The 26,585-nt window shown below is 37.5% G+C and overlaps 1 protein-coding gene across 2 annotated transcripts in view; it reads right to left on the bottom strand.

The window, feature by feature from the left end:
• Positions 1 to 26,585, bottom strand: part of LOC136874436 (HAUS augmin-like complex subunit 6) — a 333,441-nt gene that overhangs the window by 43,472 nt on the left and 263,384 nt on the right. The window contains exon 10 of one of the 2 annotated variants that reach the window (XM_068227904.1): positions 7,273 to 7,769. In XM_068227904.1, the coding sequence (XP_068084005.1) occupies positions 7,273 to 7,769 (497 nt within the window). The remainder of the gene's footprint in view (positions 1 to 7,272; positions 7,770 to 26,585) is intronic. The other variant, XM_068227905.1, reaches the window with a different exon arrangement.

Raw genomic sequence — 26,585 nt, 5'->3', positions numbered from 1 at the left:
ATTGGAATATGCAAACAGTGTTTGGGATCCTCACCAAGAATACCTTATAAAAGAAATAGATAGTGTGCAGAGGAAAGCAGCAAGATTTGTAACAGGGGATTTCAGGAGAAAGAGTAGTGTATCAGAAATGTTAAAGGAACTTGGGTGGGAAACTTTAAGTAAGAGAAGGGAGAAAACTAGACTTATAGGATTATATAGAGCCTATACAGGAGAAGCATGGGAAGATATCCGTGAGAGGCTTCAGTTGGAAAATAATTATATCGGCAGGACTGACCACAAATATAAAATTAGAAGGAATTTTAGCAGAAGCGATTGGGGTAAATTTTCATTCATTGGGAAGGGTGTGAAGGAGTGGAACAGTTTACCAGGGGTAGTGTTTGATCCTTTTCCAAAATCTGTACGGATATTCAAGAAGAGAATAAACAGCAACAGAGAAAATAAATGAAGTGTTAGAGGGCATTTGACCAGTGCAGGTTATTGTAAATAAATAAAAAATGTGTGTGAATAAATTAATTCCATCCCCTGGTCTAAGGAGTTTGGACAGCCAAAGTAGGGGACTGCCTGTAGGGGTGAAGTACAGTGGGGACTTCGAGGGCCCTGGGACCGCTACGGTAGCTGTGAAGGCCCTTCAGGAACTCTGAAAAGTGGTGGCAAAAGGGGTTCTGGTTAAGACGCAGCAGGTCGTTATGCTACTTAGGATCCAGAACGGGTAAAAAAAAAAAAAGTAAATAAATAAGTGCAATGTAAGTATTAATCTTATACCAGTTGTATAGTATCATTTGAAGTAATTCCACATACTGTATATTAGTTGACTATATTTGTAAGTAGTACAGGAGATATTAGAAGTAGAATTTTGTAAACAATATAAATTTATTACGGATGAGCTGTGTGTTTAATAGAAAACATTGTTAGCGTAAATTGTATAATATTGTATTATAGGAAAATTTTCTTCTCTTGTTAATTTAATATTTAGTGCTTGACAATAATGTATTTTAGTGTACCATTTGCCACCGAGGTAGACACCTCATTTGCAAATAAAGAGATTTTGATTTGACGTGTTTCCTGCAATACCCATTGTTGCAGCAGATCCGTGACCTACTCAGGTTGTGCGATGTTGACACCAGAACCTTTTTGATTTGAAGTCCGCTATAACGAGTACAGCATGTAACGAGAACCGCGTTATACCGACAATATTTTGCTGTCCCTTCAAAATTCCTATATTAAACTGTACATTATTCTTCGGTTATAGTTAGAGCCCTATCACTGACGCATCCATTATTATGAGCGATTAAGCGTGCGCAATTTTTTCCGTTATCAATAATTATGAACCCCAGCGATTATCTTCGGTATCGTTTCCTCGCTATGTTCACAAGCGAGTTCTCTCGTCAACATTCGAAGGCGATGTTGGAGTCTGTTAGTAATACCCGTCGACTGCAGTTCCGTAAAGAAAATTCAAAATGAAGGAGAATATATTTTCGTAATAAATGCGTAAATAACGTGTCAGATAACAGTTCTTAACTCATTAAAAATAAAGGCTGACTAAACGATCGCTTAATTTTAATGCTAAATACTGCAATTAAGTAAAAATTGGATAAACCTCGAGATTTGGCAGAGTGCATAATTGATTTCACAGGTTAGTTTATATTTTCTCGCAACTGGTTAAATTACGGAAAGGTTATTATCATGTAAATTTATAGCGAGAAGGTTATCATTTCTCTACTGGCGCTTGTGTTTTCATCATATGTATAGTACGGTTAAGATAGGTGACGCTGTTTGAATAAGGAAACAAACGTTTGCCACAAAATGCGATCGATCATCTTTGGTACGGTATACTTTTCTCACTATGTGCATTTGCGAGCCCTCTCGTCGACATTCCAAGGCGATGTTGGAGTCTATTAGTAATACCCAACGACTGCTATTCTCTAAAGAAAATTCGAAATGAAAGAGGGCAACAAGTTTTCGTAATAAATGCGTAAATAACGTGGCCGATAGCAGTTGTTAACTCGTTCAAAATAATGGCTGAAGTAAACGATCTCTTAATGTTAATGTTATTGGTACTGAAATTAAGTAAGAATGTGATACACCTCAAGATATGGCAGATTGCATCACTGATTTCAGAGGATAGTTCATATTTTCTCGCGTCTAGTTAAATTTCGGAAAGCCTATTCACATGTAAATTTTAGGGAGGATAACTAATTTCTCTACATGCGTTTCAATTATGTTTTCATGACACATATACGGTTAAGTTAGGTGACACCATTTGAAGAAGAAAACTCTGGAGTGATACCATATTTCTCCGAATCCAAGACGACGTTTTTTCCCCTCAAAATCTCACACAAAAAAACCAAGGGTCGTCTTGTATTCGTGGCCTAACTAATGAATACCACTGGCAACTCGCGCGGTAACCACACTGCTTCTTTTCAGTCCCGCACGCGCACACAAAATTTGTTGACAATAAATGACGTAATCTTTATTATCAGATCAAAAATTAGATGGATGGCTTTTCCGGCGTTTGCTCTATTAACCAGCGTTTCGTCTTAGGTCTGACACTAGACTCTTCAGAGTGGGATGTGTCAGACCCTACCCACTGACGCTGGGGTGTATGCAGGTGAACTTATCAGAAGCTTATTTATGAAGCACAGTCTGATAACTGCATACGGGAGATAAAACTCCACAATGAAATTAATGCCCGCCTAGCAATTCCAAATGGAAATTCTAAGTTCCCATGGACGAAACGCTGGTTAATAGAGCAAACGCCGGAAAAGCCATCCATCTAATTTTTTATCTGATTTTTGATATGCTCTATTGGTGGAAAAGAATCTAATTCCCTCCATGGGAACTAAGAATTTCCATTTGTAATCTTTATTATACGTACATCGCTAGCAATGACAACCGGTTGTATACTGCCTGTGTGCAACGTCACTGGATCTCGGGAAATAGTGAAGAGAGAATGACATTCTATTAGCCTCTGCAGAAATCTGCAGAATGGCATCGAAACATGCGAACCTTCGAATTCTTAAAAGGGCCACAGCTACTCAGTGGCAGAGTTATAACACGTCTACTGTACCTCACTCTTAGTAATATTAAATTTTATAGACAGCAAGAATATTTTTGTGATGGATAGTCGTAAAGATACGTGGAACAGGTATTGCCGGCAAATTTTCAACGGATTCTCATCGATATTATGATGCCAATTTTAAGTTAATGGTTATTAAACACTCGGAAATGTAGAATCATTGTGCAGCCGCAGGAAAATATGGCATAGGCGTAACTAAAGCCAATATTTGGCGTCAGCGTGAAGACAAAGTTACAAAAAATGCATTCGGTGGTCCGCAACAAGGACGCTTTAAAGAAGTCGAAAATAAAATTGTGAGGTACCGGTATGTCTAAAATAGTATTAAAATGCGTACTCTACAACAAAAGCATTCATATTATTTTACAAAGCACTTTTTGAGCCTGACTTAAATATTTGAAGGAAAAAGTGGGGATTGTCTTGAATTTGGAGAAATACGGAACTGTCATATTTCAGAATGAAATTAAACATACTTCATGATTATACTATAATTAAATGAGAATATTGTAATGAAGTGAATAGGTAGTTGTAAATAAAAGAATTTTATAATTTGAATATATCATCTTCGATACGGTTCCATAATGAGATTAATTACATGTAAATGGTATGTTCTGAGCTATCAGTGGAGAGATGGCGTGGAATGACATCAGTAGACGAATAAGTTTGAGTGGTGTCTTTAAAAGTAGGAAAGATCACAATATGAAGATAAAGTTGAAATTCAAGAGGACAAATTGGGGCAAATATTTGTTTATAATAAGGGGAGTTAGGGATTGCAATAACTTACCAAGGGAGATGTTCAATAAATTTCCAACTTCTTTGCAATCACTTAAGGAAAGGCTAGGAAAACAGATGGGAAATCTGCCACCTGGGTGACTGCCCTAAATGCAGATCAGTAGTGATTGACTGAATAATGGTAAATTGATGCAGCTAGCAAACTTAAGCCATTTCTGTCTCTTATAGCTGAATGGGAACACACTTTGGCAGTCGTAAATAATTATAGTCCTCTTGAATATTTTGAATTGTTTCTTGAGAATGATATGAGTGAGCTAATTTTAACATAAAATATATATGTATATGTGGACTGTGTTTCGGCTGTAGAGGCTGCCATAATAGCACTGCTTAGAAAGTCATTGCTGAGCAAGTGGACACCAACTGTTGCAAATGAAATCAGAATATTGCTGGCATAGTATATTCTGATGGTATTATTTATAAGAGAAACATAACAAGGTATTTCACTAGGAAACATATGCTGGAAACCACATTTCTTCCAACTTACGAATAAGATAGCCTGAGTTCATCCAACTTCCATTCCTGTACAGTAAAAGAAATAAAAATAATATGTACAGATAATTACATCTGAGAATTTCTTTAACAGTAAGCAACACAATTTGTAACTTGTGAACTCACATCTGTTTTTATTTCGTACCATTACCTCCAATGGTCCCAAAGTTATGAATTAACTATAAACCTAAATTACAAATAACTTGTAACCTGAGAAAAGTCATGCCTTGAGGAGAAGTCTACTTAGCTTCCAAGTCACTCTTGCGAGGTTAAACATGTGCATAAGCTCTTTTAACTCCAACTTCAGAGAGAATCTTCAAGATTACCACCAGGATGTCATCTGGTCTGCATGCTTCTATAGAGAGCTGAAGCTCTATCAGAACCTCGCTCTCTAATATTGATGGTCCGGAATGTATGTTAATAACAGGCCAATCCTCGCAGTTGTCACAGAACAATTCCTCGATGTACTGTTTCCAGATTTTGAGCCTGTCCTTTATTTTCTCAGCCAGATTCCCATTCTTCTGCGAGTCTGTCTTTATCCGTTACGCTATTAGCTGCTGTCCTTGGAGACCTGGGTTCAATTCCTTGTACTGCAAGATTTAAGAATGGCAGGAAGGTAGGTATGTAGTTAGAATGGTACACACAGCTCACTTCCTTTGAAGGACACAGGTTTACGTTTTATCCTTATCTGTAAGCAATGCGTACATCCTAAGTCTGAAAATTATTTTGGTTGCGTCCCTCACCTTCTTGTGAATAATGAAGAGGTTTCACATCCCAGTAACTATTTTTATGGTTTCTGGAGATGCCAAGGTGCCATCATTTTGTCCTGGAGTTCATTCACTAGCCAGTAAATCAACTGACATGAAGCTCATGTACTTGAGCACTTCAAATACCACCAGACTGAGCCAGGTTTGAACCTCCCATGTTGGGCTCAGAAGGTCAGCACTCTGTCTGAGCTACTCAGTCTGGCAGGTTGTATTTTCTATACTAATTCTCTACCCAGACACATCTGTCCTTCATGAAGGCTTCTTTTGCATCTCTGATTGACCAAATTCTCCTTTGTATGTCACTGTGCTTGCCCTTAACACACTGTCGCTTGTTTTAGAGTGTTAACCCTGACCATGTAGCTCCGTATTTCCCTCAGCTGAAGTAATTTGTCACTCATTCATACCTTTTTCTTTTCTACCCATTTCCTTCTATGTATGTGTTTTTCTCCAGTTCTTTGAATTACTTCTTTCAATTCATCCCACTGGTCCTCTATAGGTGACTCATCCAATAACTTTGCTCTCCTTAATTTTTCTTTCAATGTTTCTTTCACTGCTGCTCTCTGCTCATCATTGTTACAAAACAAAAACAGAGATCTGATGTGACTGCTTTAGGGATTACAAAATTTTAACTACAGACAACAAACAATGGAAGGAACAACAGCTCCAGGGTAGGTCTTTGCAGAAATTATTGTGTTTCTGAACATCCTGTCCACAAGAAGGTAGTCTATTTGAACTTGCAGAATTACTTTCACCATTGCCATGTCTGTTACCTCTAGCAAAAGAAAGATGCTATCTAGGGGCCATCTAGTTTTTGCTCCTGGGCAGCAATTTGATTAAATATAACCACAGGACTCATGAACTTACATCTAACACCTTAAAATAAATTCACTGCAATTAGTTTATTACATATAGATTCATTGTATTTCTCAATATTATCATCAGCTGGGGATTTGTAAGTAGAGAGCCATTTGAGGGGTAACTTAAACCAAGTATTTATAATCAACAGGTTTTCTTTTTGTACACAACTGTGCCCTCCTCTATCACTCCTTTCTCCAAGCCATGCATTCTAAATATGTCATCTTCCTTGCCTTAGCTGACTTTAACATAAAAATCTGCCATAATAAGAGTGAGCTTTCTCTTGTATGTGTTCTTCAAGGCAGTTTTACACTGATCAAAGAACTCTTCGATCTCTTCATCAGACTTGTTTGCAGCTGGTACATAAACTGGGATGATCATGAAAAGACTGCTGTCAAGTCTGACAATAACTCCATCTGAAAGCACTATCAAGAAGGGCACTGCACTCTCTAGCGCTTTGCTAAGGACTACTCTAACTCAATTCATGTGTTGCTGAATAGTTGATTGTGCACCCTGCCATGCAGAACTGGCCTGCTCCTGGCTACCACATATCACTTATACCCATGGTATTGATGTTTAGCTTCTTCACATATTTTTCCTCTTCATAGATACTTCTTACATTTTAGGTACAAATGGCAGTGGCTGACCCAGGGATTCTGAAGGGCTACAAGGGAAGGTCATACTTATTTGATTTTCAGCCATGAAGGCTTTCTTGGGAATAATAATAATGCAGTAATTTTTCCGTTGCCTTCTACATCACAGCACGACACCTGTCCAGCCAATCCGTCTCCATTTGTGATCTAGACCAGAGTCCTTTTGGTACACAAAACTCCTCATTTGCCCCAGGCTAGTTCTGTTGAAGCTACTGCCCTTCAACAAGATGGGTTTCAGTTGGATTTAATCCACTGAGGGCAATCACTCTCTCTAGGGTCCTCTGCACAAAACTGTTGAACAGTGAATTTTGTTCATTTTCATATATTTGAACACATTGTAATAATTAATTTGAAGAAAAATTGATTTTACTGAAACAACATGAGCCCCACAAAATTTGAAACAAAATCAAATTAGATTATAACAGATTTATCCTGGAAAGATTAGAGAGTGTGATAATTGGGGTATGCAATAATTGATTGCTACAGTATAAAATAAAGCTAGGTCTATCTAGCCCATCTTCTCACCGCAGCTAATGAACTGCTCTGTCATCATACTACTGTACCATAAAATACTGACTCAAGAACTGAATCTAAACACTTTAAACAAGTTGACGCACATGTTTCTTCCTCCAACACTACTTACCTTATCTACAGTCATAGGAGATGGAGTTTTCACAGGTGAAGGGGACTCAATTTCAAATGAAGACATTTCAGGCAGAGGGGAGCCAACAGGACTCTGCAATTCAACAGATCTGTGCTCTCTAAAAGATGTACCCTCTGAAGTTTTGGAGTGCGACCTTGCGTTATAGGACAATAAGTTGCGTCTAAGATCTTTCTTTACAAGAGAGTGCATGTTTACAAGCATAGTTTTACCAGTAGAGGAAATATTAGAAAAGAAAGGTTTCCGAGGCTTCTTTTTAATGGTCGATGGTGCCAGAAGATTTGTTGCAGATTCCATGTCTCTTTCAAAGTTTGATCTCGTATTGAAATCAAAGTTGTTAATCTGGCTTGTGAGTGGAGTCATTGATAAGTCATCAGCAGTATATGGAACTTTAGTTGCATCTCTATTTATCAAACCAAATGGAGGTGTACTCTTCTTAAATGGCAACTCCAGTCCTGAACTTCCCATCTTGCCAACAACTGAAACAAAAATTTAATAACTGAAATATAATTACTATTGATTCGCATTTTAAAAAAACATGCACACACAAACAAACCTTTCTGCTGTCAAATACCATTAGTCTCCTAAATAACCTTTCCTCCACTCACACAAATTGACCCTTCATAAACACCCCATTTAATCCAATGAATTCAGTCCAAAATTGTTTAAATCATAGCAGATCTTTCCGTTATGAACAATCTTCAGCTAGAATGCAGAATTACTTTCACCATTGCCATGTCTGTTACCTCTAGCAAAGGAAAGATGCTATCTAGGGGCCATCTAGTTTTTGCTCCTGGGCAGCAATTTGATTAAATATAACCACAGGACTCGTGAACTTACATCTAACACCTTAAAATAAATTCACTGCAATTAGTTTATTACATATAGATTCATTGTATTTCTCAATAATACCATCCAGGAAAAATACATAAAAACACATAATTCACGAGTTACAGCTCAATGTTACTACTGACATTCTATATTTATAACTGAAGCTTTCAAGGTATGAAATCATACTTGTATTCTTTTGGGCTAAACTGTGTGGAATAAATGATACAAAATATGAAAAACAGGCATTGAAATTTTGATTGACCTATGTCAATCATCATCAGAACAACTGACAAACGAAACAGCACTGGTCGTCAAGATGTGCTTTCTCTGCAGTGGACTATTGTTGGTCTCTAAGGGAAGCAAATACTGGGAACCAAGCTGTGCTAAGGATGTAACCTGCATCACTATTGAAATTACGAAGATGTTTTTTCTATTTCTATTGCTTCTCTTACAATCCTAGAACCATTATGTTTCACTCGAACCAATACTTCGATATCTTTGAACATGATGTCGTGGCCAGGTGACAAGGCATGAACTTCTAATGCTGACTTATCTGGTTACGTCGAATCCATCTGTCATGTTTCCTGATGCATGTGGATACTGATCTTGAGATTTGTCCAAAGTAAACTTAACCACAAGTGCATGGAATCTTGTAAACACCAGGATGTTGTACTTTTGGAATCAGATTTTTAGTTTGTCTGGGAAGTTGCTGTACCTTTGTGCATGTTTCAAATACAGTCTTGATACTGTGCTTACAGATAATCCTGGTCACACAATCAGTTGTACCCTGAATATATGGCAGATATGCTGTATCCCATACCCTCAAGAAACATGGCCCTAGAAATAGCAGTGCTTGTGTAACTATTTCTGAGAAACTGATTTCAAGGTGTCAAATTCCTCTGCCAAAGTTGCTTCCTCCCATATTCTCCTAGGTCTAGTTGCTAATTTGTCAATTTCTTGTGCAGGGTGGTGGTGTGAGTCTGCACGGAGATACCTATTCATATCGGTTGGATTCCTATATACAGTGTGACCTAAGGAACCATAAGATATCTTGAGACCAACACATCTAGGAAGGGTTACTGTCTTTCAACCTTTTTTTTTAATATTATTTTTTATGTTGCACCGACACAGATCTTATAAGAAGTTATTATATTAATAAAACCACCTTTCCAATACACAATAGTCCTTTATATTTAGAGCAAAACCATTTAATTACAAGTAGGACATGTTTTGCTCAATCTTAGTGAGCATCATCAGCTATAGATAACATAATCCATGGTGGGTCAGGGCTCTGATCCTGGTATATATATAATGAAAAAACATCTAATATACATTGATAAAATACGAATTTTAACAATTTAAAAATAATCAATAAGATTATATTATGTCTATTAAAACAAATATTGATCATTAAAATTGCTTAAAATGTAAGTGGAATGAATGACATGAAATGTTACTATAGTATGTAGTGATTAAATTTTCGTACAAATCAATGACCATAATAATCTTCACTCAACTGCATTAGACTGTTTATGATTAAAAACAGTTATTCACATAAGGGTGAGCTCTTGTAATGAACTATGATGATGTTTTTTTTTTAAATAAACATGATGAGGAATGCTAAAATCACATGTATTGGTTGAAAACGAACTGCACTGATGATAAAATGTCGTCTGGATCGGCGTATTTAACCTTATGGGACTTCCTCGTGTTGTGTTTCAAACATTATTATATTTTGTGTACTAGTGATAATATTGGGCTTCAAATGGAGAAAAACTGATCTCCTAGGTGAAATAATATAAATCGGGTGTATCCTGGAAAAAAAAAAAAAAAAAGAAGAAGAAGAGAAAAAGGATGGATAGTATGTGTGTCAGTTACTGGAATTTAAAGGCTGTACTACTGTAAGGAAATAACAACAGAAGGCGCTTACCCGTGTATTGAGGGGAGATTAGTCTCTTGGATGTTTACTGAGGTTTGATGGTCACTAACTTGCTGCTACGTGTGTTGTATGAATGCGAACGTCGAGACGGGGAAGATAGCGGGAAGGGGAAGGGAGGCGTGACGTTACGCGGGTTGTAATTAAATGGTTTTATCCTAAATATAAAGGACTATTGTGTATTGGAAAGGTGGTTTTATTAATATAATAACTTCTTATTCTGAAATCCAATTCGGTTTTACAATGAGATTTATAACTTGTAACAGATTTTATGGTGACAATGAGACAGAAAAGGGCTAGGAGTGGGAAGGAAACGGCCATGGCCTTAATTAAGGTACAGCCCCAGCATTTGCCTGGTGTGAAAATGGAAAACCACAGAAAACCATCTTCAGGGCTGCCAACAGTGGGGTTGAAATCCACTATCTCCTGAATACTGGCCACACTTGAGGGATTGCAGCTATTGAGCTTGGTTTAACCTCTTTCTCCACAGAAAAAAAATGCTGAAGGCGGTTCATGGTTAAGATGATGTAGTGAGAGAAGCTCTTTACTATGTCCATCAATCATTAATACAGTACTATAGTCCAACATATATTCCATATTCAGAGGCTGATAATCTTGTTGCTTTGTTCCTAACAAAAACACACACATAAACATGACAGATGGGACTAAAAGAAAAAAAGAAAAAAAAACCTGCTGCTCTTAACCCACGCGTAAACATGACTTATTGAACTTTAAAATATTTGCTTACATTGCTTTTACCATTCATATTGCATCCCTTGCACCCCAAACATTTCCTGAATTCCTTCACTCTCATCTTCTATGTTAGCCTTCAGTTTAATATCATAGCACAGTATTATCTTTCACGCACATGTAATACATATGAAGTAACTCATTAAAAAAAAAAAAAAAAATTTGTATTTCTTCTCCCTTTGCTAATAGAATCATTGAGCCAATTGCAGAAACAGTATTTAGACAATGTTTACGGTTAAACAATGCCTAAGTATGGCTGCTGCATTTCAAAGACGTTATTTACACGTAGACACTGTCTAAAACCGATGTTCAACTGGCCATGTTTAAACACTGCCAAGAACACTGTTCAACCTCAAATTTTAGGAGAGAATCACAACCAGAGAGATGAAACATATGACACAAGGGACAGTCTGGTAACTGTCAACTTGACTACAATTCTTGTCAACCGATATATTTTATTATATCTGGGTTAATTTTGCTAGAATTATAGGTCACTTCGACAACATCCATATCAGAATAACCTGCCTGATTGTCAGAGGGCTGTCACATATGTCAACTGGGAGTGATTCAGTTATTACATTTACTGCTAAGCATGCACACACAATAGTGACACTAAAAAGTAGTTTGTGCATGGTGTTTTTTCCTTTTTCGCGGATAATCATCACGCTAATTTAGGCAAATTTTCGGCAACTTTGAGATAGTAAAAATGAAATGGTCTATGGCTTTTAGTGCCGGGAGATCCCAGGACGGGTTCGGCTCGCCAGGTGCAGGTCTTTTGATTTGACACCCGTAGGTGACCTGCGCGTCATGATGAGGATGAAATTATGAAGACAACATGTACACCCAGCCCCCGTGCCAGAAAAATTAACCAGTGATGGTTAGAATTCCCGACCCTGCCGGGAATCGAACCCGGGACCCCTGTGACCAAATGCAAGCACGCTAACCATTTAGCCATGGAGCCGAAAAAGCAAGGACTGGGAAGGAAGAGCTGTGGCCATAACAGCCTCAATACTTGCCTGATGTAATCAAGGGGAAACTACGGAAAACAATCTTCAGGGCTGCCGATATTGAGTTTTGAACCTATAATATCTAGAATGCAAGCTACACCTATATGGCCCTTACAACTCATTTGGTTACACAGTACATATTGTAGTTGCTAGTAATGTGTTCTATAACATTTTTTTTTTTTTTTGCTAGGGGCTTTACGTCACACCAACACAGATAGGTCTTATGGCGACGATGGGATAGGAAAGGCTTAGGAGTTGGAAGGAAGCGGCTGTGGCCTTAATTAAGGTACGGCCTTAATTAAGGTACAGCCCCAGCATTTGCCTGATGTGAAAATGGGAAACCACGGAAAACCATTTTCAGGGCTGCCGATAGTGGGATTCGAACCTACTATCTCCCGGATGCAAGCTCACAGCCGCGCGCCTCTACGCGCACGGCCAACTCGCCCGGTATAACATGTTTTAAATTGTGTTTTAGGTTACTTTAGGTACGTATATAGAACTGTTCAATTTGCATCTAGGGCTGATGATGGCATATTACAGATGCCGAAACTAGTACCCTTATGACATGTGATTGACTCATAATAAAATATTATTGTATTGAATAGGTGGACATTTGAAAACCTTAATTTACTGTACACAGTAATATAGTTTCATCTTCCCTTTGCAGAAGCCATTTAGATTAAACTCAGCATAACAACTCTACAACCAAAGCTACACTTCATTGTACGGTGGCATGTCGCTTTAGTGTTGATAATATTATGTGATTTTATTTCCACTGAAAGCAATATTCTTATCTGCGGGCAAGTCATGCTCATGCTTAGCCGTATTTGATTAATGTGTAGGAAGATGACAGCTGCCTAACATTTGGTTGCGACAAGCAAAGAATTGCTTAGAAGATACTTCTATTTCCAGTTTTGAATATTGAAACTTCAAACAACATCTAGCTAAACACTAGCCGAACCTTGATTTATCACTTTGGCGACTATGAGACCGCCGGCGGGTCACGCCAACTCTTTACTTCTGGACGGTGAGACCCGCCGGCGGTCTCATGACACATTATATATACTGGAGCCATACCGCGCACGCCGTTCACAGATTATGCTTTCGTCCTTTCTGGTTTGTCTCTACATAAGGCAAACTAACTTTGTAAACAATGGGACATGCAGGGAGTACATGGGAACTAGGATAATTAAGAAATTATTCAATATGCTTGTTCCATTACTCAAATCATTTTATATGAAGAAAATATGTACAAATATAAGAATAGAGACATTCAGGTTAACACTGTTCAGAAAATCATAACTATCAGTTGTACTGGAGTTGAATATTTAACAGCATCGTTATTGGAATTACCCTTAAGAACACTAAATCTAAAGTCAGATTTAGAAATGAACTCTCAAAGCCATTTGACATTAATACTGGACTTCAGCAGGGAGATGGACTCTCACCATTATTGTTTAATTGTGTGTTGGAAAAAATCATGCGGGAATGGAATAAGATGTGTCAACCTAACATCAAGATTGACAGAAAAATAAGACTCAATTGTTTAGCATTCGCTGATGATCTTGCACTACTTGCTAATGATATGGAAGAAACTAAATTGCAAATAGAAGAACTTTATAACATAGCAAGAAAAGTTGCATTGCAAATTTCATATGAAAAAACAGAAATAATGCCAACCTTCCCTGTTACAGCACCAACCATTACCTTAGCCAATACCAAACAAATTAAAATTATGAATAAGTTTAAATATCTTGGTGAAATTATAACTTGGAACACCAATGAAAAATCATCAATAGAAAGTAGAACGTTTAAGTTTAAAAAAAAAGCACAACGAATTACATGGCCAACGTACAAGAAAAAAATCTCATTCAATAAATGCTAAACTTCAACATTACTGTTCCGTCATTAAACCTGAAGTGACTTATGCTTGTGAAACACTATTTAAATTGAACACCAAAGCAACAACTGATATACTGCAAAAGGTTGACAGAAGGATACTCAGAACAATCATTAATAAAAAACATCAGGTGGATGGACAATGGAGATTATTGCCTAATGCAGTGGTTTATAGGGAAAGTGAATCTATAATAGATATGATGAGAAAAAGAAGAATTGCCTTTTTCTGTCATCTTTCTAGATTAAATGATAATAGGATAATAAAACAACTATTTAATTACTTTTGGAAAAGTAAAACAAAAAATAATTGGTTTAAAGAAGTTCAGAATGATTTAGAAGAGCTGAATATTACAATGAAGCCAATTGAAAATAGAGAAGAAAAAAGGATTCTCAAGAACAAACAAATAAGATTGTCATTAAAAACTGTACAACACAAACAATATGTCATATCTGATGAAGAAAGGGCAGCCAGGTCAGCCAGAATGAAGAGGTTTTGGGAAAGGAAGAAGATGATGCAAGCTAAATCTTCAGTTAATTCTTTGTTAACGTAAATGTATTTGGGTTTGATTTAAGTGCTCCAATGTGGGCGTAAACTATGTAAATAAATAATTATAAAGAAAATTATATCGTACACAGGGATTATTACAACAGTTAATAATTTGTTAAACTAATACACTGATGGTAAAAAAGGAAATGAATGCAACAATGTGAGGTACCACTTCAGTGTTGCTTATGAAAACAAAGCAGGCACAACAATGACTTCTTGGGACAATCCTCACAGTACGTGGACACTTTCTTGCAGTGCTTCTGAGCACAAGTTCTGTCATGGATGCTCACTAGTTCTGCGTAACAACTGATACAACGTTTACGTACTTTTCTATTTCGGCCATCTTTTTCTTCTGTTTCCTTCAAAATATGACTGCGATTGGGAGAAGTGGAGAGAGTAGCTGCTTTTGTCACACTGTTACCCAAAATTCCAACGACCAACTCCTCTCTAAATTTTCCAATCTGAAATTTATCCCTCATTACTTCATTATGTAAAATGAGCGCATTCACAATAGCAGTTCCAAGCAGAAGTTCCAGCGCAACTTTATGATACCACCTAACTGTTCTCCTCAGTACAGTGAAATAGCTGCTCAGTTGGTCAGATAAGTCAATACCTTGCTTCTTTGGGTTGTAGTATAAAATTGCTTCAGGTTTCACTACATTTTCGTCTTTCCCATTCTTTTTTCCTGTATCAATCAGATCTAATTTATGTCTCGTAGAGATGAATCTCACATTACGTTTATCTTTCCAGTTTGCTACAACAATTCCAGAATTACTTTCTTTACCAACTATCTCTCCCTTCTTCACTGATGGACATAGCAGTACATTTTAGGGAATACCTTTCACATTTTTTCTTAGAGTTCCTACTAAGTGTGTGTCATTTTCTATCAAATACTGGGCAATCGACAAATTATTACAGAAGTTGTCTGTTACCAAAGTACAACCATGGCTAATATAATCCTGCATAAACTTTTTAACAACAATATTACTGACTCGTTCATCAGATGTAGAAGGAACATGGGTAACCTTTCCCTGATAAACAATTACCTCATAAGTGTATACTTTTGAATCGCACAACTTGAACAATTTAACACCATATTTTGGAGCTTCACCAGGGATGTATTGTCTTAAGAGACAAACGACCTCGAAAAGGCACCATTGTTTCATCAATTATTACAGCTTTCCCAGGAACTTTGAAAGTTTTGAAATTATGCACAAGAAGGTCAAGCAAAGGTCTAATTTTACCGAGCTTGTCTAACTTATCTAGTGTGGCATTATCTGCAAAATGAAGAAATCTCAAAATATCCTTAAATTGGTCATGTGTCATTACTAGACCTGGGATTTTAAGGCAAATGCCTATTTCGTTCCTTATGAAATAACATGATTTTTTTTTAATATGTTGACGTTTCATGATAAATCCCTTACATTAATAGAGTTTTATAGTGCCCTAAAATGCCTATTTGGACCTTTAGAGCCTATTTTACTATTTTAGTGCCTAAAATGCCTATTTTCAACATTTAAAACATAATTCAACTTCTGTAACTTTTACAATCACACAATGGACATTCCTGGAACGAGCAGAACAGCAGAGGGTGGGTTTTTCACAGAAATGTGCTCTTCCCAGACACTGCCACCCAAGGAATGCTGAGTGAAGGGTGGAGGTGGAGGATTAGCTCAGAAGAACAATGAGCAGGTAGTAAAGGACGTACTGTGTCGAGTGACGGGGAGAGGTGGAGGATTATCTACGAAGAACAAGGAGCAGGTAGTAAGAAGGGACATACTGTGTCAAGTCGCCAGTGAAAGAACATCTGTTTAAGTGAATATAGTTCATCATGCCTATAACGAAATCATCTAAGAGTGTGCTTATACAACAATGGCTTGTACAATTTCCAGGGATGACTTTTGATGGCAAGATTATTTTCTGCCAGTACTGCAGTAAACAGGTATGTGCATATATCTTAAATTTCATATTAATCTAAAAATAATTTTTTAATATTGGCTCCTCTAATTAATTGTAAAGACCTAGTCCAGGCGACCTGGGTTTGATTTCCAGTACCGGCAGTAATTTAGAAATCTATGAGGTGTGGAATGGTGTTGACCCATCATCGTGAGGACAAATGAGAAGCTACAGTGGGCAGGGGTCACGGAGGCAAAGCAATATGGCTGAGGGATGTATCGTGCTGACCACACGCCACCCAATATCTGCGGGCCATGAGTTGGGCAGCAACCGTTATTGAAAGCCAAGGCCCCTTGGGGACTGTAGTATTCTTGTTCTTAATTAACTTAAGAGTAATAATGGCTTAATTTAAATAGTTCAAAATTACAAATTTTATTCAATAGCTCACATTTTCTATTCCTCATCTTAGTCTCAAACTGACATCACTTTATTGTGTTTTAGATTTCACATGAGGAAAAAAAATGCCACCTTCAGCAGCATGCAGATACTGCCATTAACAATGCGCAAGCAGCCATTAAAAGCAACATTAGACAGACTCTGCTCACACAAACTATATTACCTACGACCCATAATAGTTTCTATGCTGATATGTGTAGAGCCCTAGTTGCAGCAAATATCCCCTGGAATGCTGTGCATAATCCGGTTTTCAGAGATTTTTTACAGAAATACACCACGCAGCACATCCCATCAGCATCTACATTAAAGAAAAACGACATAGATATTTGTTACAATGAGGTCATTTTGTCAATCAGAGAGGATATTGGGGAGTCTTGCATATGGTTGTGTGTGGACGAAACCACCGACTCTGTGGGCAGGTACATTCCTAACCTTATAGAAGGAAAACTGGAACCCAATCAGGCATCTACCGCTCACCTTCTTTGTTCTAAACAGCTTGAGAAAGTCAATAGTCAAATCATTGCATACTTCATCAACAACGGGTTGCAATTGTTGTATCCTGGGAGTGTTGATGATTCTAAAGTCCTTATCCTTGTCTCCGATGCTGCTTCCTATATGATTGCCACTGTACCTCACCTCAAAACTTTCTATCCTTCTTTAATTCATGTTACTTGCATGGCCCATGCCTTGCATAGACTTGCAGAAACAGTTAGAGCCAAGTTTCCTGCAGTAAATACTCTCATTTCAACAATGAAGAAAGTGTTCTGTAAGGCTCCATCAAGAATAGCCATCTTTCGAGTGAAACTCCTTTCTATTCCCCTTCCACCACAGCCAATCATCACACGTTGGGGATCCTGGATGGAAGCTGCCCTGTATTATGGAGAACATCTTGAGGAAATCATGGCTGTGATAGACAACTTGCCTTTAACAGACAACTCTGAGTGTGTGTCGTCTGTCAAAGAGCTATTAAATGATTGTTCCAGTGTTCAGAGAGGCATTGCGTATATTCAGGAAAATTTTTCATTTCTTCCAGTTACCATTACAAAAATGGAGGAAAAAGGAAACAGTCTCAAACAGCAATTTTCTGTAATTGAGGAAGCTGAGAATAACATACAAAATGTTAGGGGCAAGGTAGGGGATAAATTAAGAGACAAATGGTTTAGTGTACTGCAGAAGAACCCAGGTTAATCAGTGCTGAAAAGGGTATAACAGGTAATGGATAATGGATGGGGACAAGGTAGACTTACCAAGTGAAATACTGAATTGAAAAATGTAGGTAAGTTTTCCTATGCCCCTCTAACATCTGTGAGGGTGAAGCGCTCTTTTTCTGCTTTCAAAATGATTTTAACAGACAAAAGACACAGCCTGACTGTGGAAAATTTGGAAAAGATTATTGTTATGTACTGTAAAGCAAACTACGAATGAAAGTACTGTAGGAATGTTCCTCACAAATAATAAACACATACTCCATTCGAGTTTACACCGCTTTTGGATGCCTACAGTGCTGTAATTGTGTACAGTGATTTTAGTATTAAGGTTTTAGATCAGTACTGATAATGATATATCATATCATCCATAACTTTTTAATTAATAATGTTATTTTCTTTACGTCCCACAAACTACTTTTACGGTCTTAGGAGACGCCGATGTGCCGGAATTTAGTCCCGCAGGAGTTCTTTTTACGTGCCAGTAAATCTACCGACACGAGGCTGTCTTATTTGAGCACCTTCAAATACCACTGGACTGAGCCAGGATCGAACCTGCCAAGTTGGGGTTAGAAAGCCAGCGCCTTAACCGTCTGAGCCACTCAGCCCGGCATATCTTTTCTGACACATGACTTTTTTATATGGTTTTTGACAAATGTCTTTTTTATTCTGTCTTAATTTTGCAGTTATTTTGGTTAAGAATAAGGATACCATGTTTGTTTAAAAAAGTATAGGCCTAACGTTACAGTTTAAGTGTATATTGTAATATATTAAAGTCTATATCCTGCCTATCCATACATTTTTGAAACATATTTTAAGTGCCTATTTTCTCTTTTAAAAGCCTATTTACTTGTTTTAAAAGCCTATTTTAGGCGCCTAAAACAAATTTTTTTAGAGCCTAAAATCCCAGGTCTAGTCATTACTAAGAGTACAAAAGCGCTGCAGTATAAAAAATGCTTTGACCAGTAGTCTGATATTTTAGGGTACCTTACTAGCCCCATATAAATAATGAGTGCAAAGGAAGTTCCACAACTCGGGCTCAGTTACATCTGTCCATTTATTTTGTTTTGTGTTTTTTCCATTGCGGTTTGTTTCCACCAGTATCAAGTTCATAATGTCATTACTAATTATACCTTTGAGTATATCTATTGGCGTATCCCTGTCACATAAATTCTGAATTTTCTCTGTTGGTGGACGTTGGAACCGTTTAAGGTTGTCCAGTGACATACAACCATGAAAGGTTTATTTTCTGTCCTACCTGAATCACTGGTGTTTGAAGGCCTGGTTGTACATTTGCAGATATCTGCCCTGTGTGTTGTGTCGTCGTCGCAGCAGATCCTCAGATGGTTGTCCATTAACTTGACTCTGAAGGTTGTCCCTCTTTTGTATTTTACGTGGACGAGGCCGATCTTCTTCCTCCGAGACTTCGATGTATGAATCATCTGAAGTACTTTCAGATGAAGCCACATATGATGAACCACTGCCATTTGCGTCTTCTGCATCATCATCGCTTACAGAAAGAATTGCGACTGATGAACAGGTTTCCCGCAGTCGCTTTGGAGTCTCATGAGAAGTTGATGGAAGGGGATCTGGAATGCACGTGCTAGATTCGCAAGAGTTAATTTCAATTTCATTTTCCTCATCGTCCTCCGAAAATCTCTTGAAGTAATTTAGAAATATTTTCCACATCCATGCCATTTATTCTGGGAAAAAAAACAATATTGTTCACTAGATACCCCAAGCAGTGATATAATGTACGATATGTCTCAAAATATAACTAATACATATCTTTGATTCATTTGAAACGTAAGGAAGTAAGAAATTCAGCTCACTTACCGAGTCACTGTAAGAATTATATCAGCAGAACTGCATACACACTTAACATGTTGCTTCACAACACTACGTTCGATCAAAACAAACAATGCTGCATAAAGACTGCAAATTTCAGTGAGGTTAGCAGCGGGTCACAGAGTGCGCACGAACCCCATGCATTACTTGTGGACGATGAGACCCGCCGGGCGGTCTCAGCACACAGTGCACACAGTGCACCCTAATGCCTATAGGCTATAGTTAAGATGTGTAATAGTATGTAATATATCCATTAGAGTTCAAGTATCTCTGATTTTTCACTTCGTTCCTAATGAATAAACTCGGAAAACAATACGCAGTCGTCAACGTGTTAAGCATTGGAACATCGTTTAGACACTGTTTAGGTAGACGTTGTCTAAAGCTTAAAACTAGTTTTTAGGAAATCTTCCAGGTACTTTCTACACACATATTGTGATATACTGGTCAGTTAATACGAGTCTTTCTTTAAACACTAAAGTTTTTTACACGGTATCGTCAATAGTACAGTCAAATATTGTTAATTCGAAATGACATCCAACTTGAAGTACTCTTAAGTCTCTAGGATGCAAAATATATTCTTACATGTAATTTGAATTTAATGGTATTCAAAGTATTGCACCGATCCCGCTAGTGGAAACTGGCAGTTTTTAATTCATAATTATTGTTAAACTACAACTCACATAATAATTGTCTCAATAATGACCCCTCCCCCTCATCCTCTGCTGCTGATGTGAATTGTTTGTCAGTTACATGTGATATAAAATTACCCACAGTAAGATCATTACCAAAAATTCAGAAGGAGAAGGTCCCCATTCGACCAATAATCGATAGTAGTAATAGCCCAACCTATAAAATCTCTCAGTTCCTTCATAAATTCTTAAAGAAACATTTCAAATTCCACAATACAAACCCCATAAAAAACTCAATCGAACTTCGGAATTCCTTTAGTTTACAACCAAACCGTGTTTTAGGTTCCTTTGACAGTACTAGTATGTACACAAATATCCCTGTTAATGACACCATCAACATCATAAAAAATAATCTGTCAAAATATAGCACATTAAGTAAAATTAAAATTGATGAATGCTTAAAATTACTCAGTTTTGTTTTAAACAATAATTACTTCACTTTCAATAAGAAAATTTACAAACAAAAAGGATTAGCAATGGGCAATCCGTTATCTGGCATTTTAGCTGATATCTATATGGATAATCTCTAACACAGTAAGATAACTAATAACATCAAAAGGCTCAGCCTATGGCATCACTATGTCGATGACACCATAGCAATATTTGACAAACAAATCAACAAGAGTGACAACATATTATTGTTCCTTAATAATTCAGATAACATAAAATTTACTAAGGAAGACGAGAGCAATAATTCTTTAAATTTCTTAGATATTAACACATTAATGACGGCCTACATTAATTAACGAAGTTTCGTATTGGTGCGCGGCCGACCGGCTACGTAAATTAATGTTTTCTCACGTTGCTTCATTCTTGTGTGATTTTATCCTCTCCGCCGTTTATTAGCGAAAATATTTCATGTTGTTTAAAAACTAAAATCTTTGTTGATCGGAATTTGGATAGATATATTCTTTCCTTGACAATGGTTTCGGCACAGGAATTGTGGTTTCATAACACTCAGTACCGTGTCACCGAGTGTATTGCCAGGTGTCAGCATGGAGCGCCGTAGCAAAGACAGCTTGAATGATGATGAAATATTTGCAGAACTGCATGGTGATAGTTTATGTGATGTCCCTAGTGATTGGGAAAGCGTAAGTATTAGTGATTGTGAAGATGTGTGTCCGTCAACGTCAAAATATATGCGCGAAAATGAAAGTGTGACATTCGGTTCAGACGAGTCTGTTGACGCAACAATGAGTGAAGACACCAGTGATAGTAGTGACAGCGAGGTTGATGGATGGACAAATAAGGATGAAAACAGAGTCCTAGAACCATTCACATGTATTTATATTTCATCCTACTTCTCATGCTAGGTGTGCTTCTGTTGCCGGTCCACAGGAATGGAATACCACGCGCTCGGACAACAATGTGTTAAAATCACGCGAGTTTTAACCAAGTTCGACTTCGAAATATACAGAAAGCCCACCTTCACTCCAACAACCATAAAAAATGAATCATTACATCCTAACTCACATAAAAAACCACTTACCACAGTCTAGTATAAAGGCCATTAAAAATCCTTGTCATCTAATAATCTAAAAAAAGAATTACAGTTCATAAAAGAAATAGCCAAATTCAACAGATTTAATGTGGACATGATTAATAAAATCATCAGCAAAGTAAAACTGAAACTAGCCCCAAATTTAACCCCATTCAAACCCAATGAACCAAAATATGCTAAGTTCACGTTCACCAACCACAGCATTCACCCGATTACCAATTCCCTGAGAAAAAAAAAAAATACGACGGATGTATTTTGTCTGGTAAGATTAAGGCCATTAGGCCCTCTCTTCCATCTAACCAGAAAATACAGTATCTTCACATGCAAAAATGAAATAAATACACTTACAATTGAAACATCTTGCAACTACTAAACAATACAATATTATGATAAAAAATAAAAATAGAAAAAAATAGGAGAACAACAGTGGGATTATATAAAGTCTATAGTTTGAGGAAGGCTAAATCTACAATATTTCCATAGCATTACTTAGTAGGTAGCAGTGAAAAAGTTGCCTAAAACTAGCAGGTGAGGCTCCTCTGACAGAGACAGGTAGTGCATTCCATTGTCGTGCCAAAGAAATAACAAATGAGTGTGTATCGTGTGGTGCGGTGAGGGTATCAGATTTTGACTGTGTTCCAAAACTGTGATTGGATGAGAGGTGATGAAATTGACTGTACAGAAACACAATAAATTTTCTGCAATGGGCAACCACATGAGGGACACAGGGCATACATTAACTACCACAGAACAGGATTTATATACGAATTGAGAAAGGTAAACTCATGGCAGAATATGAAAACATATTTCTTGACCAGCAGTTCAACAACGATAGGAACTTAAATGATGTCGCTGATTTTAAAAAGAGTCCTTTGTACGAACAGATCGCAATACTTTTACAAAAATCAATTCCCCTTACAAGTAAATTTTTCAACATTTTTGACCTTAAATCAATAAGCACTCCCACCATTCCTATACATAACACACTCTCTACTTCCCCCCCACACCCTCCCCCCACCACTAGCAGATCCCCTTCAAGCACAACAAGTAGGCCCATAGGAAGAGTGCACGGTACTAGTAACAGAGCGCTCTGGCGGAGGTCCCAGACTTAATACAGTGAGAGTGCGCTCCGCTGAAGTGAAGACTTGCGTCATAGTTACGGCAAAAAATATCATTGCATCTTGTCGTCAAGATATGAAGCAGTGCTATGGAAGTTGTAATACAACATGGGTTTGAGTACATACACTTCCAAAATAGTCGCAAGTCAACAGTGAATAAAGCGCAGAAACTAGTTGACAGTGGCCATGTGTTACAAATTGAAGAAAGACTAACTGTTTCCATTTGTACACTTACCGGCTTCGTCATAAGACAGACAAGTGTTAGCAAAAGCCTGTACAAGGTTACAATTGAGGTAATTACGTTAGCTTATTATTGTTAAACATACAGTATTATATTTTACATTTTAATTTTATGTGATTCAGTGAAGTCTGTAATACTTTGAATTTCTATTACAGCTTGACAATCAAAGAAACTGTGTTGAATCAAACTGTGACTGTGTGGCTGGTACCGGAGGGCACTTTAAACATGTATGTGCCATTATACAGTACTGCAATTCTGATTCAGGATTTAGTAAGACAAATTTGCCGCAAGAATGGGATAAACCAAATTTGAAAACAGCCGGTATGTAATATTATCACTGTTAATTATGTAATAAATTTAATAATAAATTTAAGTGCTCACAATATGATTAATACAGTATAGATTTTATATCTTCTAGGGTCTGTAAAATATGCAATAAGGAAGAAGGCTGAAGATCTATTTCCCAAGAAGAGGGCGAGAACTGACAAGTGTGCTATTGGAGTTCTAATGAAATATAACCTTAATTAAAGTTTTAATTCAATTCTTGATGTTGTAGTTGGACCCATTCAAGCCCGCACCTTCATTTACCTCTCTCTGCGTTTCACAAATACCCCGGAACAATTATGATTATTGTTACGGGGATACCCGTGGAGCAGAAAGAGGTTAAAGAAGGTGCCAGGGTGAATGGGTCTATCTACAATATCTTAATTTAAAACTAGAATTGAATATATTTCTCTTAGAACTTCAAACTTAACAATTTTTCACTAGGTGAACATAACATATCAGGTACAAAAGCAATCTTGAAGCAAGACTAGGAAAATTCAAAAACAATGCACGTTTCAGATTCGGGGCTTCAGGCCCATAGTTTTACAATTCCAGGTATACCGGATCCAGTTTACAGAACTTCAATTAAAAATAAGGAATCCTTTAGTTAAGGGCAGAAATCCCCTAATTCAAGAGCACTTGCTCCCAAAATACAATATCTAGCCTTCCAGAGGCACACGTTACTTTCACAAACTTTGGAAAAAGAGCTAACAGGCTCTCAGGCTCTCAGTTTCTCACGGCCCACTCAAGGCAGCATCAAAATTTACAATCTTTGGCCTCTCAAGGCACTACTTACAAATTGAAAATCATTTTGTACAGGGGCATCCAGTACCCAACCTAAAGGGCCTTTGCAAAAACGAACAGGTTAAGTAAATGGCCCGAAACACAAACTGAATGGAGGCGTACCCTGCACTCCCAGATAATGAAAATTAAAACCTACAGGGCTCTTGGCCGATGAAACAGGGTCTAATCCCAAGCTACTTGAGGTGGTGCGCATGGAAATAACGGTAATACATTACAGAAAACAGGTTGCTAAATTGCAGACACCTCAAATCAAAATGAAGGGGAGCTTGAGGGGGTAACTCACTCTCTATCCCTGATTTACAATTAAAGATATTGTAAAGTTTTTACATTAGCCGAAAGAAAAGTTACATTTTAGAAAAGGTTACATAGTAAAGTTTCGGACCTTCCCCTCAGAATAATTTGCGGCTACAGCAAGAAAGATGGAATTATGTGGCCATTACCTTGTAGATGTTCTGCTGACTGAAGAAAGAGGAGGCTCCGCCTCCTGCATAAACACGCACACACGCACACGCGCGCGCGCACACACACACACACACACAGAGAGAGAGAGAGAAATACTATGATCAATTGGCAAAGAAACGTGAAAAGCTGCAGTTTATAAAACCTCAGGGAAGGTTCGAGATCATTCAAGACTAATCAGGACATACCCTCTTAATTTTTATTGGTTAACACAAAGTGAACAAGAAATGCGGGATTGGACGAAAATAAATTACCAAAATTTATGATTGGTCCAATTCAAATTTGGCGGAAAGAAAAGCAAGTATTGCCAATCCACAAATAAAAGAACAGAGGTCAGTTATAGACAACCTAGAAATACAGAACTTCTTTAAATTATAAGTTCTTCCACCTTGAACCAGAGTGCATGATTATAGTTTTTAGTAGTGTCAACTGTAGAAAACTGTTCAAACTTCTTGATGTATAACCAACAAAACAAGGAGAAATTCAGTCAGTTTAGGAAACTGCACAATAACAAAATTACTTAATATTTCAGTGGAGACATCTTCTGATTAAAGTTCCAACTTCTTGTGTTATTAGTTTCACTTTTTGATCGATATGGGAGTTCTTAAGCCGCTGATTTTGAATGTGCGGCATTGAGGTGTACTTCCCGGTACTATTATTATTATTGTTGTTGTTGTTATTATTATAAATATTTGGCGTAGTCAAGACACGTGCACATGGAAGGACATGAATGTAAACATACGAACCTGCTGCAATGCATACTTGAAATAAACGTGTTCTTGACTTGGCTTACCTGGTATGTTTGAAATGTGTGATATGAAATGTGTGATTTAAGTCACAAATGAAATAAGGCACTGTACTTACTTTATTCTTCCCACAGCCGAAATCCACTACCAGCGTCTGTCCGATTCCCATGGACACCCAGGAAATGTGTGAAATGTAATTCCTTTTCCGTGCATGTTTCTTTGTGTGTTGTGGCAGTTCAATGCACAACAGTTTCTATTTGATTTACGCATTTTGATACACTACTACTATCACCACAATTTCACACCCACAGTTACACAACCTGGATTGACCGCTCAAGACAAGATCACCAAAACGTTACCGATTTCTTCCGCTAGAGGCGCTAAGAGCGGCCGTGCACGCTCCCTATAGCCACGCCATCGCGAGTGCAACTCTCTCCAACGGGATCCCACCGCTATAACACGTGCAATAAGAACTCTACAGTTGCCAGCAGCCCATAGATCATAACACAAGTTACTCTCGCTGAAAGCCAAGAGGTAAGTGTGTACGTTCTCCACGTAATTTTCATAGCGAGTCTTTTTTCTAACGTTAACACCACACTTCTGGTTTTCAATTACAGACTTCACCTTATAATCAATTCGATATTTCGCCTATATTAGCCTAGTATTTTTACATCTCCCCCTGTACACCCCCCCCCCCCCCCAATTGTTTTGCAAATAAAATACAGCCCATGTTACTCACTGGCAATATAGCTTTTTATAGGTGAAGTAATTTTTAAAATCAGTTCAGTACTTTTTGAGTCTATCCATTGCAAACAAATATACAAATTTTTCCTCTTTATAATATTAGTATAGACAATCAACATGCTTATCTACACACAACTGTAGTATCGCCCCTTTTGACCAGCATGTCAACAAAACCTGCAATACGTAGTAATGTCAAAATATCACATCAAAAGAGATGGTCCAAAAGAGTCCAATATCAATTTTGAATATCAACTAAGAGCTACCAGCTTTCACACCATCATTAAAGTGAAAATA

Source organism: Anabrus simplex, chromosome 5 (genome assembly GCF_040414725.1).
Source record: "Anabrus simplex isolate iqAnaSimp1 chromosome 5, ASM4041472v1, whole genome shotgun sequence".
Lineage (NCBI taxonomy): Eukaryota > Metazoa > Arthropoda > Insecta > Orthoptera > Tettigoniidae > Anabrus > Anabrus simplex.
Note: the sequence above shows the minus strand (reverse complement) of the source record. Positions and strands in the feature narration are given on the sequence as shown.